The sequence below is a fragment of the Monopterus albus genome, unplaced genomic scaffold (genome assembly GCF_001952655.1).
Source record: "Monopterus albus unplaced genomic scaffold, M_albus_1.0 scaffold11.1, whole genome shotgun sequence".
Taxonomy (NCBI): domain Eukaryota; kingdom Metazoa; phylum Chordata; class Actinopteri; order Synbranchiformes; family Synbranchidae; genus Monopterus; species Monopterus albus.
The window spans coordinates 175,101-194,220 of NW_018127891.1; the positions used below are offsets into that span (position 1 = coordinate 175,101).

Sequence of the window (19,120 nt, forward strand, 5' to 3'; positions counted from 1 at the left end):
TTATTGAGTGAATCACAGCTAAGGCTTATTTAAGATATTTCTAAAGTTTTTAATTATCCCTTAATACAAGATGTCAATTGTCTGTTTATTTAAACTGCTTCAAATTTGTGAATTGTGAATAGCGTGGTGCTTCTCATATACGTGTCGTAAACAAAACCCTAAAACGAAACGTTCCGTTTTAAGTGGGGCAAAGTTCACAGAAAACAGCGTTACATAACGAGGTTCAAGTATTGGACAATGGGGTCAAGTCACTTGACCTTTAAATGCTACCTATCGAGTAACATAACGACCTATGATGACATATTGTGATTTTAAGATGTACTACTTTTTTAACAATATCTTGCTATTCCCAGAACATGTCTTCAAAAATCAGGGTGAAAAATCTGCATGTTGATAAATCAACATTGTATTTTAGTAGTTTTGGTGATTCCATTGTTCTTGTCTGTCTATATTATTTACTTAGGCAAATATTTTGTGTCTAAATTTTAACCTTAATTTAAATGTTGCTCTCTTTATTTTTTAAATCATTTTCATGTTTTGCATTGAAGGAGAAAAAGGATCATGGGGTAACCTATATGAGTAGCTAAATAGCTCTGTCTACCAGCCCTACAATAAACCCCACCTTTATGAGTGCTCGGATTTTATTGAAACTGTCTAGGAAAGGTGTTGATTAAAATTATGGAGTCTGTTAGGAATTACTGGGAGATGTTTTTAATATTTAATCTGCCGTCACTGAAATAAATGGGGTGTGCAAAATATAAAAAAAAACATACCCAGTACGACATTTAATACACCAAAAACTACAGTCTTAAACATTACCACGTTGAATCAACATCTGTCAGGCTCCACCAACCTCTCAACAAAATCTGAACATAATAACCTAGCTGGGTGTACCTGGGTGGGATATGGGAGTCACAGTAACCCTCTGGGGATCAGTAATAATGTTTATGTATCATGGAGGTTTTTGTATAATGCGTGCTGTGCCAGACAAGCCGCCTTTGCCTCATTCGCGTCAAAAATTACCAATTACGGGTAATTTCGAACAAATGTTACTCATAGATTCAGTTTTATTTGTAATTTTAATTGTTCTGTTGTGATCATTCAGGTGACCAAAATCGCAGACATAAATACAGCTTATGTTTCACATGATTGTGGTCATACTGAGGAGAGGTATTTGGTTATTCTCAACGTGTTGACGATGGTCACCCGTGACTGCAAAATCTCCGGCGCGGCAGATGATCACCCAGCGGTAGCAGCGGCCTCCATTTTAACTTCGACACCGAGCCATACCTCACGTGTCCTGGGCTGTCTCTCTCACATGACCCCAGTGTTTGTTCCCGTGATCAGCACTTCCATCTCCGTCTGTGACACCGAATATCACTGTTTATTCAGACCCTGATGGATATGCTTGAACGGAGTCTGGACAGCGCAAGGTAACCGAGAGTAAGCCAAAATGGCCAACTGAGACGAGCTAGCTACAACATGCTATTTCGGATAGCTAGTTAACGACAAAATTCAAGGCCTGACCTTAAAACTGTTGTCACAACGAATTCTGTGTAAAGACTTTAGGCAAAGAAGTGAAAGACTGTCAGCTGGATGGCGGACTAGTTCTGTTCCCAAAGCCGATGTCCAGTTGTGAAAGACATGGTAATAATTAGCTAATAAGATTACAACAGCTAAGTTAGCTAAAGCTAGCCATTAAAACACTGGGGGTAATTTGAGCACAGTAGCAGTGTTGTGTTTTACATTGTGACTGTGGTGTTGGTCAAGTGTCTTCTTGCACAAGTTTGCTGTTTGTAAAGTTGAGGATCCTTCAACTAATTTTATCCAGAATACTCATGAACGTTAGCTAGTTTTTTTTACACTACTCATTTGTGCATTTGATTTGCAGCCAAGAAAAGCAAGAAGAAGAAGCTGTCCAGGCAGCTGAAGGTGTGTATTTATTTACTAAACTGTTATTAACAACATCCTGCACCTGCACAATGTCGATGTGTATAAATTGCATTTAACAGTTAGTTATAACACATAAAATGTTTCATGTGATAATTAAGAGGTGTAAAAAGATATAGCATGTATTTCTCGGTAGCTGTAACCTACAGCAGAACATACTGTTTCCTGGAGGTGAACTCAGGGGTTGTTAGTTGTCTTTATTAGTTTTCCTTCTGCCTTCCGTTCTCACAGCTGACCTTTTATTTCTGTCCTCTTTCTCTCTGAGACGGGACAGGTGAAGAACAAACAGCTGTTACAGTAGCCAGTGTTCAGCAGAAAGCAGCATTTGGCGACCATACCATACAATATCAGGTCCGCAATGAGAGAAACTAATGGGTGTTAATTGACACTATGTATAATTTCTTCAATTCATTTCGGAAAGACACTAGGTGTGCTTAATGGCAGATGTGCCTAGAGTTTTAGGTAAGATTGCACCTGTTTAGCGATCATAACAGTACACTGTACACTCCATAATTACTTGAGATATTAGGTTGAATACATGTCCAAGGGATGTTTGTGCAGAGACATAAATAGAAACTGATAGAACCCCACATTATATATGATTAAAATGATTTGGTCACATATAGTGCAATGTGAAAGTGGCTGACAGTGTAATTCTCAGTAAACAGCTTGTAGCCCATGTATTCTTTACTTAGATGATGCTTTGTGATTTGGGTTATGTTGTGCTTTGGTCTAAACATTGTCACGTCACAGTAAGATAAACCTAAGTTCCTCCCATGTAAAGTTCCGTTTCTTCTTATACTGTTGTCTGTTTTTGTCTGAGCACGTCAGTTCCCTCCCATATTTCACAGACAAGTCAGGAGGATATCAGGCAATAAATTGCCTGAAGGTATGATTGTGTGGTTTGTTTTCTGCTCCCATGATTGACTGGTGACTCTTGTCAAGAACGTGTCCTTGCCATCCATTAATGTAGTATTTAGCCAGCGGTGGTCAGTGATGGACAGTGGGTCTTTGATGCTAATAAATAATCTTGGAAAAGCACTGTGACATTCAAGTTGCTTTATTCTAATAGTCAAAAAAGTATTTGAAAAAATTTGAGACACTCAAGAGGGTCCTAAATTGAAGAGCACCAGAGGTATATTTTTACATTTTTCTATACCTGAGTGGCACTCTGTGCGAACCTTTTCGAATTGTTTATTTTAATTTGGATAATTTACACTGGAGGGAATTAAGTCTACGTGGCGCCTTTGGCGTAAACAGGGATAATGTGAGTGATCGCGTGATTCCACTCTGTTCAAGGATTGTAATGGAGCTGCTGTCACGTGCCAGTCATGAGACGAATCACATGATGGAAGGATACAAATACTAATTTGTGGAACAAACAGGTTCATTTTTTGACTTGTTTTTAAATTGAATCGGGCACATTCTGAAGCATATGGATATTGTGTGGGATGGTGAGCTCAATGCAGTGCAGCCATTAGGACTTTAGTGTCAGATACTAAGCTCAGCGAACTGAAGCAGTACATAGGATAAACAAATCTACAAGTCAGGTAAAAGTTTGGTTGTGTGCACTGTACACTTGCCTCTTGTTATAATTTACTAAGCCCAGCTGTGGTAATAGTCAATATATAACCGGCTGGCTGCTCTGTTTTTCCCCTGTCATTCTCTCTTTTAGCTGTGTCTCTCGTTCCTCTCTGCAGGTGACATATCGTGTTGTTCAGGTGACAGACCAGCAACTTGAGGGAAGAGATGATGGGGCAGGAGCAATGAGTGTTGTCTCAACAACTGGCTTCACTGGGGCCTCTCAGGCTGTGACTCAGGTACCACAATCTCCGCTTTTTATTGATTCAAGAGAAGTGTTATTTTTTCTCTATAAGTGTCTCCCTGTAGACCCTATAACCAGCAATGAATTCATCCAACTAACAAGTAATGTTTGTGTAGATACAGTGTGACGTCAGTCATGTCATAAAACTTCATTGCAGACCAAAGACTATTAAAAATGTGAAAGAAACATACCATTGTTCTAGGTGACACTTTCTTTTGTTGTGATTAAAGCAAAAACTGTAGGAGATTCCATTGAGCTCATCTGCAAAAATAAATAAATACATTTTAAAAAGTATAAGCAGTAAAGCATGTGGCTGGGTATGATGTGTGCTTGGCAGCTGTTCACAGAGATTAAAAATGCAGCCACAGAATTTTTTTAGAATAAGGTGCAATGGCAACATTCACAGACTAATTCAGAATATGTTTTTGGTCAAAATATTCATTTTTCCTTATAAGAACAGACCAATTTGTACTGTACTATTTGCCTTACCGATTATGCTGTTGTCTCTGCTAACAAGATCACTGCTGCTTCTTTTTCACAGCTGTCAATCTGTGTCTGTGTCTGGTTTGGGGGTCTAGAGAGGATACCAGTATTGAGTCTGAGAAAGACTGAGATGTACATTCACCTGCTGTGGCTGGGCCCCCCCCCCTCCGTCCAAGTCTCTTCTCTCTGTCACAGACTGTGATCCAAAACCCATTCAGTAATGGAGGAAGCCCAGCAGGAGAGGCGATGGGGGGGGAGACACGCTTTGCTTACTTCCCTGCAACCGCGGTGAGCGACGGGACTGTGTCAGTGCAGGCCACTACAGACCCCACACTTACTCAGGCAGGGGGTGAGTCAGTTCTCACACTTAATTTGGGTTGGAGCTTATCACAATGCTACAGGGATAACTTAGCCATTATTTTCAGTGAAAAGCAGGAGTCCGTTGGGAGTACCTTACAGAAAAACAACAATGCTTTTTCAGTAGTTTTAAAGGAATACCAGCTGCACTGATTTGGGGTGTTGTGAACAAAGATACTGTAGACTGTTGCAGTTTTATGATGGTTAATCACTTGAGGCCAGGCAGGGCTTGATTGAACTGGAGAGAAAGATGTAACCTCTTGGCTCTGTTATACACAAACAGCATGTACTTGTCCTGTATTATAGATAGTTAGATACTTTATCTGGTCCCGAAGGAAAAGCAGGTATTCGGTAGCAACAATAGTTACCAAAATCAGAGCACACCAAAATAAAGAATTGTCTAAAAAAATAAATCTAAAATACAAAAAAAATATAAAAATATAAATATCCAGTAATGTGTGCCAAGTATACAGTTGACATAAAATACACTTACTAAAGTAAATGTGCATAAAATACTTGGCTGCAAATGCCAATATGTGCAAGAGTGAACATTATGTACAAAGGTATAACAGTGCAGTAGTATAGTATCATTGTGAAGTGGGATCATAATATTATGGAGCTGAGTCGTGACATCACATGTCCATGTCCAAAAGTCCATATCAGACCTCCTCACTGGGAGGAGTCGAAGAGTCATATGGCCTCAGTCTGTTTGTGGAACAGGAGAGAGACGGCAGCCTACTGCTGAATGAACTCCTCTGCCTGCTGATGGTGCTGTGCAGAAGGGGGTAAACATTGTCCAGGATGGACAGCAGCTTACTGAGGGTCCTCCTCTCCCATACAGATGTAAGGGAGTCCAGCTCTACACCCACTATAGAGCCAGCTTTTCTCACCAGCTTGTCCAGCCATGAGGCGTCTCTCTTCTTAACGCTGCTTCCCCAGAACACTACAGTACAGAAAAGGTTGCTGGCAATAACAGAACATTTGAAGCAGCTTCTTGCAGAAGTGCAGCCTGCTCTGTTACTTCTTGTACAGTGCGTCTGTGTTGGTGGACCAGTCCAGTTTGTCATCCAGCTGCAGACCCAGGTATTTTTAGATCTGCTCGATGGATATTGGCTTCAGGTAGGGTTTGGACCCCCGGAAGTCTACCCCCACTTTTTGGTTTTGGAGGTGTTAATATGTAGGTGGTTAGACTTGCACCATGCCACAAAGCCCTTCACTGTACTCATCCTCGTGTCCATCCCTGATACACCCCACGACTGCACTGTCTTCAGAAAACTTCTGCATGTGGCATTACTCTGAGTTGTATTTGAAGTCTGTGGTATACAGGGTGAACAGGACGGGGGAGAGCACTGTCCCCCGTGGTGCTCCGGTGCTGCTGACCACCGTCTGGGGTGCAGTCCCTCAGCCTGACATACTGAGGTCTCCCCGTGAGATAGTCAGTAATCCAGGACACCTGATGTGAGACTACTCCCATCTCTATCAGTTTGTCTCTTAGTAGCAGGGCCTGGATGATGTTGAAGAAGCTGGAGAAGACAAAAAACATGATCCTCACAGCACCATCCCCCCTGTCCAAGTGAGAGAGAGAGAGAGAACGGTGAAGCAGATAGAAGATGGCATCCTCCACCCCCACCTTCTCCTGGTATGCAAACTGCAAAGGGTCGAGCACCTGGCAGACCTGGGGTCTGAGGTGGTGTAGCAACAGCTGCTCCAGGGTCTTTATGGTGTGTGACATCAGGGCGACCGGCCTGAAGTCATTCAGTTCCATGGGGTGTGGCTTCTTGGGGACAGGAACGAGGCAGGGTGTGTTCCACAGTACGGGGACCATCCCCAGTCGCAGGCTCAGGTTAAAGACATGCCTGAAGGGACTCTCCCAGCTTAGCAGCACAGGCCCTGAGTAATCTTGGACATACTCTGTCTGGGTCGCCTGCTTTGCTGGGGCAGAGTCTCCTCAGCTCTCCACTATCCTCAGCTGCCATTATGGTGGATGGGGCTAGGAGGGGTGGTAACTTGGGGGCGAGGGAGCATCTGTGGCTGGCAGGGGGTGATGTCATTGCATCCAATGGTGGAAGGAGGTGTGAGGGTGACAGTAGAACCAGCTACAGCAGCAGTAGAAGGTGCAGCAACACAGTGGCAGGGGGGGCAAAACAGTGGCAGGGCAGTCAAACCTGTTAAAAAAGTTGTAAAACTGGCCAGCTCTCCCCACACCCCCCTCCACTGTGTTCTCCTACTTTGTACTGCAGCTTGTGATCATCCTCACCGCATGACTCCTACAGCACTCCCCAGTCAGTAGACTGAAAGCTGTCCCTCAGAGCCTCCTCAGCCTCAGGAGACCACTTCGTGAGGGAGCATGTGGAGGTGGAATGCCTGACTACCTGTGGTTTGTAGCAAGGCTGGAGAAGAACCAGACTGTAGTCTGATTTTCCCAGTGGTGGCAGAGGAGCGGCATCCTTTACATTAGCATACAGGATGTCAATAGTCCTCTTTTCTCTGGTTGGACATCTTCAGCCAGATCTAGATTTAGTGGAGACACTGTTGCAGATGGTTGGAAGTCGACTGGTGGATTGTGAGTATTTTCCTGTGTATAAATGAGGTGAACCCTGTAGGTCCCAGGGTTTTATGAAAAAGAGTGTGGTGCCTGGACAGTGGTTATTGGAGAAATCTGTAATTCTTCATGTGGTGTTTGTGCTGCCATCTGTGCCTTTTGCTGGTCTGTGGTCTGAAAAAGCCTGAAAGAGGGTCCAAAAGAATTATATTTGGTATGAGCTATATGAAGATAAAAGCAGAGCAGAGGAGCAGAGACAAGAGGTATACAAAGAATAAAGCAGTACTTGCCAAATCTTTGCAGCACAAAATGAACTGCTGTCTTCCTTTTCTGTGAGCCTGAGACAGTTAAGCAGGGGCGACATGCTGACGGAGGAGGGCACCGTTGGATATAGTTGGAGAGTGCTTTTCAAAGTCTTACAAGGTGAGGGATAGTGCAGGAGAGTGCATGAAGCTCTGGCAATGAACCACATCCTGACAAGACTGAATCCTGGAGTGGGGAGTTCTTGACCTGTTTATGGTGTCTTAGAGTGTGCTGTGAGTGTGCAAGCATTAGCATTTTTGGTTTTCACTTTTTTCTAAATGTATTTTTCACCCAAAAATGTTATGTCAAAATGAGTCCAAAAGTATATTTTTTTCTATCAAGATACTTTAAGACAGTTTTAATTAAATGAGCTAAGAAACAGCAGCATTGAGGGAAATGGCCTAAGAATTGTACTCAGGAGTCTCTCATCATAAATTTGTTTTCAAAAGGGACAAATTACTGATGGCTCAAACTGAAAACTGCATTTTTAGCATAACATTATAACCAAGATTATGTTAAGATATTTTTGAGATTCAAATTAAAGTCCTAACTATTGTTCTGTCTACATGCTGATTGTACATGAGAGCTTTCTGCGGTGTAAAGGTCGTTCTGTGTGCCCATGTGGAATTAACATTTGATGAGATGATTTTTAATTATTTTTTCTTTCAGTGAATGCAGCGTGTTTATTGTAAGGTGTTTCATTAGACCAACAGGAGTCAGTCTTGCATGCCATATTATCCTCTCTTTTTTCTCATTGCTAACTAATGACTCCCATGGCTTCCACGGCTACAGGTCAGTTTTACGTGATGATGACCCCCCCTGATGTAATTCAGACAGCCACTGCGAGAACCATTGCCCCACGCACGCAGCCCTACCCTGTGTAAGTATCAGTTCTGTCAGTTGCTGTTTAGGAAAAGGAAATGTCTTTGATAATGTTTGAGAAAACAAACTCACACCTGATCAGTTCTTGTAAAGTACAGTCCATCAGTGTTGTCCTCCATGTGAATGCTACTTGAAATAGGCCATTTCATGATCCTAGCATACACGTGCGTTTTGGTTTGAGGTTAAAAGTGGGACTGTTTTTTAATGTTCAGTGTACAGAGCCATTCAAAGCTGTTAACTTAGCTTAACTTGGCAGTGTGACTGTGGTCTTGTGTCGCTCCAGAACAGATGTGCACACAGACTTCGTTCAGTCCAAGACACCCCGCCATGGTTTCATATGATAGGATTTTTCTATGGACATATGGCTATCAAAAAAACTTCCATGTCTGTTTGAATCACCATGAGGCCAGATTTATCCAGTTCTGTTATTCTGATTTTCTTTAACGTGCACTCCAGATGGTGTTCCTGCCCTGGGAGTCTCCCTTATCACACTCCTGAGTTTGCTGTGAAGGCAGATTTTATATCAAGGTTGTTTAGTTTAGTACACCCAGGTTGGCCTGCTTTCTTCCGCTCCTTCAAAATCCGGTGGTGTTTATCTATAAAACTCACACCATGCATCATTATAATCATGCATGAAAAAAGGGATCCATCTCAGACTCTTTCCAACTGTTAGCCACATGCTGGTGATTGTTGTTATTAACATAATCAGCAGGCTCACCTGAGCAAAGATAAACTGAGTTGTCATTTTAATTGCACAATACCAGCCTGTTTCTGCTTACTACACATAACTATTCAGAAAAAACAATCCCAACATGCTTTATTTAATTTTCACTCTACCAAAAACGCATTGGGACATTGGTCCTAATGCTGAGATGAAAGGTTCTTGAATGTCAAGCAACTCATTCTTCTTGTTTGGTAAAAGCCAAAGCGCATTTTATTGTTTGCTAACTCAAAATGAATACATGACATATTATATTAGGCTTGTAGCTACCTAAATGAATATTGCCCCATTTCCCACTATGCTCATACTTGACCTTAAACTCAAGTAACTGACTGTATTGTAGTCATTTAGCTAGCGTTCCTATATGGAGTGACTGCCAGGTTGTTTTACATGAGGGCACAACATATTAATGCTGGTTCTTGTAGGCAGCATATACTGTGCACTTCTTGTTTATTTGCTCCTTATTATAGTTTTAAAACACAAATAGGAGACACACCACACCTTTAACTGTTTCTGCCTTTTATTTATTGTTGTTAGTTTGGGTATATAAGGATGTTTACTGCCTCTGTGGTTTTGAGTAACTTTAGATTTATCAAAGATTTAATTTCCTTTGTTGTTGGCAGCATAATGGGGAGTTCTAGATCCACCTTAAGCTTGGCAGTAGTCCTGCCATATCTGATGTAGCTTGATGTTCACAGCACACAACAGACTGCTAAAGACGGAAGAACAAGCTTTGATGAAGTGTTATGTCTGCATTGCTGTGTCTGAGTGAAAGTGAATAGTTTTTTTTTTTTCATCTCTCAGAATCTGCGCTTTGTTTCTTTTTATTTCCTCATGAATAATTTATGGTTTTGACACAAGCCTCAGTTATATTTAAGTGTAAACTAATGAGCAGTGACATTATCACTCACACGTGAGTCAACTGAAAACATCCCACCTTATCTGCAACATAGAGCTTTAAACTGGTGAGGAGACTTTGCATACTTCTCCCATATTATTCCTTTTGGAGCAAATGTACTGATCAAGTTGGATCACAACAAGGAAGAAGCACCCAAAACTTTGCCATCCTCTTCTCTCTGCCCATGCCAGTGATTCTTCGTGCTCTGTATGTGTGATACACAAATGTAGTAATTCTTCAGCACTGACCCCAATCCATTGCTGTTAGTTGTGCTTGTGGCAAATCTGTTTTTCCATTAGAATTTAGAAATTAGGTCAGTGTACTCCATATGGAAACTAATGGCTCTTTCCACATTTTTATTTTAATACCATTTTCAAAGTGTTCTCTGGTGTAGTTTACGTTTTATTCTCATTTTGTCTAATCTAGAAATAAGTTTGGTTTCCCTTTGGAAAGTATTTGAGGTTTGTGAAACTTGTGTCTTGTTGATATGACAGTAATACTGGGACAAATCAAGCCTATGTAACAGTTTGTACAAATGCAGTTAAAGGTCACTGAGGCTCATGATTGTTTACATCATCCTTTCAGAGAATATAAAACCCAAGCTGAAGTCCTTTGTATCTCGATGTACATTTCACTGACTCATTATCCAGGCCCTGGCGTGGTGGAATACTGTAGCCTAATAATAGGGGAAGGCAGAATAAGTGAAAATTACATTTCTCTTTCATGCATCACTATAACTTTGTCCAAATTTAGTCCTCTAATACATTCATACTTTCAGATTAAACGAATAAAGTGCTTCATTGGTGGGACTACGTTCATTTTCTCGATTTTTCTGGTAACAATTACTCCAAGTAGCACCTAGATGGGCTGTGCCTCTGTATGGTGTGAAAGGTAGAAATAGAGACACACATTCTCTTGGCCTGTACATATATTTATTCATACAGTCATCCACATTTTTTTACCCTTCGCCTAAGAATGCCGTTGAGATGAATCCATTATACAGTTGAAATCCCATTAAGATGTGTTGAGATACAAGAGAGAATGCAGTTTGGCTTAGCTGACTATGTCAGACAGACATATTCACTGCTGTACAATAAAGATGTGACGAGGAAGAATGGCCTTACAGGATGTTCGTTAACTTCATACAAGTAGGCGGAATGCATCCTGTAAAGAATGGTTACAATATTTTTCTCATAAGAATTTCTTTTGCAAAGAGATTATTTTTCTGCTCTGTTCTTTTGCTTGGTTGTTGATTCATTTTCAGGTGAAGTTTTGTCTATTCCATTAGTGAGGCAGACCATGATTGGGATGTATAGTAAGCCGCCTATGCGATTATACTGTATGTGAGGGTGTTATTGGCCTGTTCGTGCAGTGGTGGGTGGTTGGATAAGTCTCCCTGTCACGTCTCAGGGACTTAATTAACAGAATACCTAAGGGGAGACAGAGACAAGAGGCAGTTGTGTCATTAGCCGTACGCCCAGACTCCAATAGACAGCATCTGCTTTTCTACAGTGTTGTAATTTTACAGCATAATAAAGCAGTGCACTCCCTCTGGGCCACACCTAGGAAGAGGACAGCCAACAAGAATAAAAAGGTTGGACAGGTCTCAGTATTCCAGTCAAAGCAGCTCAGCTCCAGGCCATCAGGGGGCTCGGGACTGAATATGGATGTGTCTGTCTCAGTATTTCTACTAAAGGCACAACACAACTTGGCAGGCTCCATTTTAAATGGCACAGTGGTGGCAAAGCCTATGGTTACAAAGGCTTCTTTAAATTGTCACCTGTCTGTAACTTTGAAGAACAAATTTCAGTAGGCACAAAATTAGGTGAATTTTGGGGAATGGGTTGGATTTTTACTTGATTGCATGGTCAGAGATGGGAGATATTGTAGCATTTAAAAAGTGTTTTATTTCCGGTCTGTCTGCAGGAAAATGGATGGACCACGAACACCAAGAGATGAAAGGAGAAGAGCGCAACATAATGAAGGTGGGCAATTAGCTATGATTGTAGCCTTTGATTTCAGCAGACAGTGCATTGTGGTGCCCAAATAGAACATTTTTGTTGAAAGAAAATTACCAAGCCCTGTCAAAACATGCTGTTAAGAATAGTTAACTAATGTTTTGAGACTGGCCACTAGAGGTTACTGTTGAGCTGTCAAACCCAGGCAGTATTTGGTACCTAGAGTCACTGAAATGACAAGATCTAGGAAATGAAAACCAAAATGTCCTTGATATCTCAATGTAAATGTAAAACAAAATCGGGAAGTGCTGTTTGTATTTATATATTTACATTTATTTTATGTATATTTGTTAACCTGTTTCTATTTTATAATATTCAATTAGTTGAGAGGCGGCGAAGAGACAAGATCAACAACTGGATTGTCACCCTTTCTAAGATAATCCCAGACTGCAGTATGGACAGCACCAAGACAGGAGCAGTAAGCAGTTTTTTACTTGACTCTGCACAGCTGCTAAGGTTTTACTGATATTACCGTCTTTACCTTTTCATCTTTCAAGTGTGTGATGATGTCCCTGTTCTTCTAGAGCAAAGGAGGCATCCTGTCCAAAGCTTGTGATTACATCCATGAGTTGAGGCAAAACAACCAACGACTGCAGGAGAGTCTGAAGGAAGTGGAGAGGATACAAGTGGACAATGAGTTGTGCAGGCAGCAGGTGTGAATATCAGTCTTTGCTTTAGCCTGCAAATTCTGGCAGCAAGTGAAGTTTTCATGAATTGAGTAATGGGTAGAGAAGGTCTATGAATGATAATGCCAGGCTCTTCCTTTGAGGTGATTGGGTGTAGCAGATAAGTAAACTTGCACAAAATAGAGCAGCCATAGTGAGCTGCATATGTGCCTGTGAAGACTACCATTGCATTGAATAGATCGGTTTGCTTTGGAGTGCGTTGCAGCATCCTTTCACTTAAGTCTCAGAAGCATGAAATCCACCTAGCCCCACATGCGTCTTTATTTCTCCAAAACAACCCCTGTGAGACTTCAGTCTGTATAGCTGATCATCACAGCCTGACAAAGAGGATCAGAGAGTTTGCGCTCGTATGAGGAGAAGTGTTACCTGAAATCAGCACTTTGAGAGAGTGTGGGAATAATATACACAAGGCTTGTGTGAGAACTGACTCCATGCTAATATCCTCAAAGTATTGTGAAATCTTGTAGCTCTGAGGCTGCATCATTTCCCCATTGACTCCAGGGCCTGCGAGACATTCTGCAATATGTTCTTACTTTGATGCTCAAAGCGCAATATCCTTCCCTCAGCCCCTCAGTGGGGAGGCACTGAATAAGGGATTCACCCTAGGGAAATATGGCAGAAATGACATACCTCAAGATTTGATAATCCACTTGGTTGTGGACATGAGTGTTTTGAAAGGGGCTGCACATACTCCTTTTTAATCCTAGGGATTGTGCATTTACATCACACACACAGCCAGTCTTTAAATCAAAAAGTTTGTTCTGTAAACTTATCAATGTCTTTAGCTGTTACTAGGATGGAGATGTTGATACTCTAATGAGATTTTTTTTTTGCTCTTTGTTGTTAAGATTGAAGAGCTGAAGAATGAGAATGCTTTGCTCCGAGCGCAGCTCCAGCAGCATGGTATTGAGATGGTTGGAGAGACACCACCACAGTGACAGAGGGACGGAAGGAACGCCGAGGAGAACCATCACTCCAACACATACTCAACATAGTGGAAAAGAAGGCGAGATGATTTAAAAAATGACTTGTGAAGAATCACTTTGCTGTTAGTGGATGCATCTTCCCTGGGTTCCCAGGGAACTTTCAGCATCCAGTTGTGGCTGAACTTGACTGTTCCAGTCCTAATGAGATAACCACCCGTTACGGCTCAGCAGAAATGTGCTCCAAGAAATGAGGCGCACTCGCCACCACCAGAACGCTTTGCTCGCACTAGCTATGAAAGAGAATTTTGTATTCATGTAGCCTCGTTCATGGACTATAATGTTTGTCGTTTTGTTCCCTGTTTGTGTGTTGTTGTTTTTTTCAATAATTAATTTGGATTTAGTTCCTGCTTTTATTCTGGTTTTCTTTACATTGTTTTTTATCTGGTTTAATTTATTAATCCACTTGCTGATAGAAGCCTCAATGGATACCAGTTACATGGAAGCTCATCCCCCTCAGAGAAGCACATTGAGTCTGAAGTGTGCACAACATTGAGTTTATAGACAGAAATAATGTGGTACACACAGGATAGCTAGTCCCAAAGACTGTGCTGGCCTGTGCTTTTGGGCTGATTTATGTAAATAGGACTTTTCATGTTTTAATACAGATGTTATAGAGGGTTAGAGCAGATTATCTCTGGGTGTAAACAATCAATGACTCATAAACTTTATGCTGGCACTTTGTCAAACATACCATGAATTGTGTGTAATCAAGAAGCTTGATTTGGACAAAAAAGTTACATATTTGAATTGCTGGGAATTTGCTTAGCCAGAAAAATGACTCAAAGTCAACAAAATTGTATGTAACAATCCAGTTGTTTGAGTGCTAGTTGATTACAAATTGAAATACACAATTGTGGAACATGTAGACAAACCCAGGGCCCCAGATTGTGGAGTGGAGTGCAATGCAAATCACAACTTTTGCTCAACTATATATAGGTACTGTGGGTTTTTATTTTCACATTTTGTTTGTGTGGTTTACCAATGTCTCTGTACGTGTAAGAATAATCCCCCACATGTTTCAATTCAAACAGTTTGCTCTATTTTGGTATTTCAACACTTCAAATGGAGCTTGACGCACATGAGGGGAGAAGCACCCTGGAGAGCGGTGCTCAGACTCCCTGCTCACTATGGAAAAGGAGTACACAGAATTGGTGTTGCACTTAGTTGAATACAACTTGTTCTTCATGAAAAGATGGAATAGTTGGAAAGTGGGAAACTTGGAAATGATCTCACTTATTTCTCCACCCACTCAGGTGAACAAAAGGTCAACTGTAATTGGTTGTACAAGCTGCAAAAGCCAATATTAACATTGATGAAGATTTTTATGAATGAATATACATGATTTATTTTTGTTCCTCTTTGGGCAATGGATGTGGAAGTGGAAGAGGGATATTAAGCTTCGGAGCCACTTATTAGAGCACCTCTCTCTCTATCAATAGCTCAGGATCCAGCAAAGCAAAACCAAGGCTCAGACCCCTGGCCCAACCAGGCAGACTATCACATTTTTTATATCTCAGTATCTGTAAGTTAACAGCGTGTGCTTTGGAAGTTCTGTTCTGGTACTACTGCTAGATTCAAACCAGATACAGATTGTGCAAGTGTGTGATCTATGAAATGAGGCTCATAGCCAAAGTTGAGCGATAGATGTTTTGCAGTACATTTTTTACACCTTGGTGAAAGGAGAGCAGAGAATGTGAAAACTAAGAAATGAATAGCCCTTTGAAAGACAGATAATCACAAATGAAAGGTCATTCATGGCTAATTCTTTTATTTCACTCATTTCTTTTTGAAATGTCAACAGAAAGGAAAAAAAGACTGTAGCAGCCTCATTGTTCTCAGGTTAGATTGTAAGACATCTTTTATAAGTAAAAAGGTGGAAAATAAAACTTTCACTTGCTAATAACCTTGGACTTTGCTTGTTGCTCACTGTCCTGCAGGTCTTGGACATATACAAAACTCAATATTCTGTTACTAGTGTCAAGTTGGCTTTAGTACCTCATGTTTTCCCGTCAGCAGGTTGTCTGGAAATGGGTTCAGATTTCTGTGTGATTTGAGTCATGGGCTTCACTGTACGTTCAGGCTCAACTCCTGAACTGTGGAGAGTTAAAGCAAAATTCATATTCTACTTGGTTTTTTGGTAATAAGACAAATTGTTCACTGGGGCATATCTGCTGTTTTAGGATTTTAGATTTGTCAGCTCTGCTACAATTTCACAATTTTTTTAAATCAAAATTGGTACATAAAATATTAAAATCCCTGCGAGCGTAATCTCAAAAATTCATGACTAAATCTGCAGCCATCAAAGTTTGAAAGAAAAAATTTCCTTTAGTTATTACTCAAGATTTAACAGTAAAGGTAGGCAACTATTGTGCATAGTAAAAAAAAAAATCATTTTTTAAAACAAGCTTATAATTTACTTAAAACTCCTACAGTTGCCTATAGGTTTGCCCACACATCTACTGTAAGAGATGCTTAAACATTTGATGGCATTTTCACCCATAAATGGCCTTACACCATACATTTCAATAACAAGATCGAGTGAAATTAAATATCGAAATTTACTGAGTTAAAAACACTGAGATTTGGTTTTAGGCGGTGATCTTGGACATCATGGAGGTGACGGGGAGGAGGTGTTGTGTGATCGTAGGTCTACAGTTTCAACACCCGCTAAGACAAGCCAGAAGAATTGTAATTATATTTCACACACAGTAGAAGCCCTGCTTTATTAGTTTATTATGTAGGTTTTGGAGCTGTGAGCTGTGTTAACTTTAGCTTTTATTCATTCTTTGTCACTCTCTGCGATTAGAGATGTGGGGTTAAGCAGCATTTAATAGTACAATACACACATTATGCACCACAAACTAATTGGAAAGTTGAAATTTGTGACCAATTTAGCTCCAAGTGGTAAAAATATATAATGTAAAGGAAAAATGTGCTTACCGACATAGAATATAATTTGGCTATATCCATTTTGGAGAGCCATCAGGACCATTTCATGAAATAAACACTATTTGAAGCATATTTTGTTTACAACCCCACAGTATCACTTACCTGGGAATATAAAGCCACAGGCAGTTTTTTAGATTGTAATATAATTTTTTTTTTCCCCCCAGAGGAAGCAATTTTTTTTACATTTATTTTTAAATTTAGAGTCCTGCTGCTCTGTTTCTGTGTCACCTTGAGTGTTTCTGACACTTTTACAAGACAGCTTTGGCCGTTTTCTCTCTGGCAAGGCCTTATTTATTCATATAGTCAGTGTGGTTCAGGAGCTACAGCTGTTTTAATTTGGGTATGTCAATAAAGACGTCTTAGCTCGAAAATAGGGGTCAGTGAAGAGGTTTTTAAAGAATGGCAGCCAGTGATTGACTTGAGAAAAGCAGGCAGAAAGATTCCTCGTCAGATATGGTGACTTCAGGATTAGAGGAGGAGGGAGATTTGACAGTGAGGGGAAGCAGAAGTGACAAAGAGAAGCAGAGTTGGTGTAAGTAGCCCACCTGAACCCACTGAGAAACAAGCACACTGTGAAGGAAGAGATCTTTCTTATTGAACTTTAGCCAACGCTTCATCTAAATGTCCATTTGTTCATTTTACCTCCTTTGAAAATTTGCAGTTTGCCTTCGTACAAACCTCAATTTTTTTGACTTTAAATATTCTCAAAAAAATCCCAAGAGTTTTTTTTTCTCTGAAAAAAAACCTGCTGAAATGAAAAATCTGAAGGACAAAGCACAACAGTTTTGTTACATTCTTCCTTGTACTTTAGTTTAGAAATGGCACATTTAGAGGATTCTGTGTCCTTGGAGGAAGTATGCACCCTCTGCATGCTCTCTAGTTGATAAAACCTACACACTGTTAAAAGTGAAACCAGTCAGTAGTTAGAACACAGAGGGCACCTTGGGTGAGAGAGATCAATGATGGATAAAAGGCGCATCTAAGCCCTTATTAAGATTCATTTTGACACCTCAGCTCTGATGCGTTTATGCAGCATTGTGCTGTTCTTAGAGGGACCACAAAATCTTTTAACAGTAAGACTATTTATAGCTTAGAGTCATTAGATTGACACCATGCTTTAAATTTGCCTTGGCTTTGTCTTGCCGCAGCCTGCCTACCTCACATCTCCAGGCTTGTCAGCTGCCTTTCGAACACACAGCTAACCAGGCAGGCAGGCGGGCGTCTGTGTGTCCCTGTCTCTGTTTGAAGTGGCTGATCTCTGATCCCACATTCCTCTCTGATTGGGACACACTGTATGTCTCTGTTTGTCTGTCTCTTTTACCCCAAACCTGTGAAAGGTCCGTGAAATAACCATGCAGAATTGAAATGAACTTGGTTTGGAAAGGAAATCTAAATGTCATACAGACATGGGTTTCTTCTCTAACAAATGTGATATAAAATATGTACCAGGGAATGACACTTTCACCTCTTAGTGCAGGAAAATCACTTAATTGGAAGAGGAAAGTGTCTCCACTTTGAGCAGAATAATTGTTATTGCTGAAGTGATTTTGAATGTATTTGATACAGTGCTTTATGTCTGGTCAGTACCAAACAAATGCCACAGTTTCATGTCCTGCAGGTTTGTCTTCCCTTTATGCTTGAGCGCACTGTCTGGTGTGTGTGTTGTTCACTGCCTCAGCCTGTTTCACATTCCCTCGATCTCTGAGGTTGTTATTTGTTGAAAATGGCTGACAGAAAGAGTCTTATTCCATCTGACATACAATGCTCCTTGTTCCTTGTGTACCATGCTGACTATCTTCTTTCTTGGGCCTACATTAATAACTACACAGCACCTGTCTTGCTCGTAATAGTAGTATCAGCACAAAGGTATGTATTCTGCTACAGCCAAGAAATGAGGGATGAGCTCCGATTTTTTTTTAAGCAGCCATAGTCTCAGATTCTACAGTATCTTAGGCACTGATCATCAACAGGATTTTCAAATTTCCAACCAAATGCCAGCTCAGTTCACAATTAGATTAGATTAGATGTTACATCAGGAATTACAGTATGTTCTTTGAAATTATTAGTGCAATTTTTAATATTAAGTCCAGCTATCTAATGCACTCCCCTATTGTAAAAGGTGTATTAGACTCAGAGTTCAGCTTTAAATCATATAAGAGAATGAACACAGCAGCAGTCTTCTGAAATATTGTATGGCCTTTCATAAAGCAGCAAGATGCAGAAATATATGCTGTCATCTCAAGCAGGCAAGAGTTTTACTGCAGTGTTTCTTTCTTAAAACTGTACTGAAACAAAGCTGAGTTGTTAGACTACACTATAATAGAGAACATAGTGTCACAACATTAGCTCTCTATTGTAAAAATCTTGTGATTGTAGAAAAAAAAAACATCTGAATGGATTTTTGGAATGGATTGGTACAATGTAAATATGGTTAAATCCTATTATTATTATTTTTAAATAGTTTAAGAAACTGTTGGCTCATTTTTGCATGTAATTAGGATTGACCCTATCTGCTAATGT

At 40.5% G+C, this 19,120-nt stretch overlaps 1 protein-coding gene across 2 annotated transcripts; it reads left to right on the plus strand.

The window, feature by feature from the left end:
* Window positions 1-509: 509 nt before the first annotated feature.
* Window positions 510-14,426, plus strand: usf2l (upstream transcription factor 2, c-fos interacting-like). 2 transcript variants are annotated; one of them, XM_020590139.1, is made up of 10 exons: window positions 510-1,433; window positions 1,563-1,647; window positions 1,892-1,932; window positions 3,651-3,770; window positions 4,454-4,607; window positions 8,253-8,340; window positions 11,888-11,946; window positions 12,303-12,397; window positions 12,504-12,632; window positions 13,514-14,426. In XM_020590139.1, exons 2-10 carry the CDS (start codon window positions 1,626-1,628, stop codon window positions 13,601-13,603), a joined length of 798 nt encoding a protein of 265 aa, XP_020445795.1. In that variant the 5' UTR covers window positions 510-1,433; window positions 1,563-1,625; the 3' UTR covers window positions 13,604-14,426. The 2 variants fall into 2 exon arrangements, with proteins under 2 accessions (XP_020445795.1, XP_020445796.1); XM_020590140.1 differs by lacking the exon at window positions 510-1,433 and having other exon boundaries at window positions 1,442-1,647.
* Window positions 14,427-19,120: the final 4,694 nt, after the last annotated feature.

Bases quoted from the DNA above. Each gene is read 5' to 3' on its own strand.
- usf2l (XM_020590139.1), top strand. From the start codon at position 1,626: ATGTCCAGTTGTGAAAGACATG. The intron at 1,648-1,891 runs GTAATAATTAGC...TTTGATTTGCAG, and splicing joins GTCCAGTTGTGAAAGACATG to CCAAGAAAAGCAAGAAGAAG. The intron at 12,398-12,503 runs GTAAGCAGTTTT...CTGTTCTTCTAG, and splicing joins ACAGCACCAAGACAGGAGCA to AGCAAAGGAGGCATCCTGTC.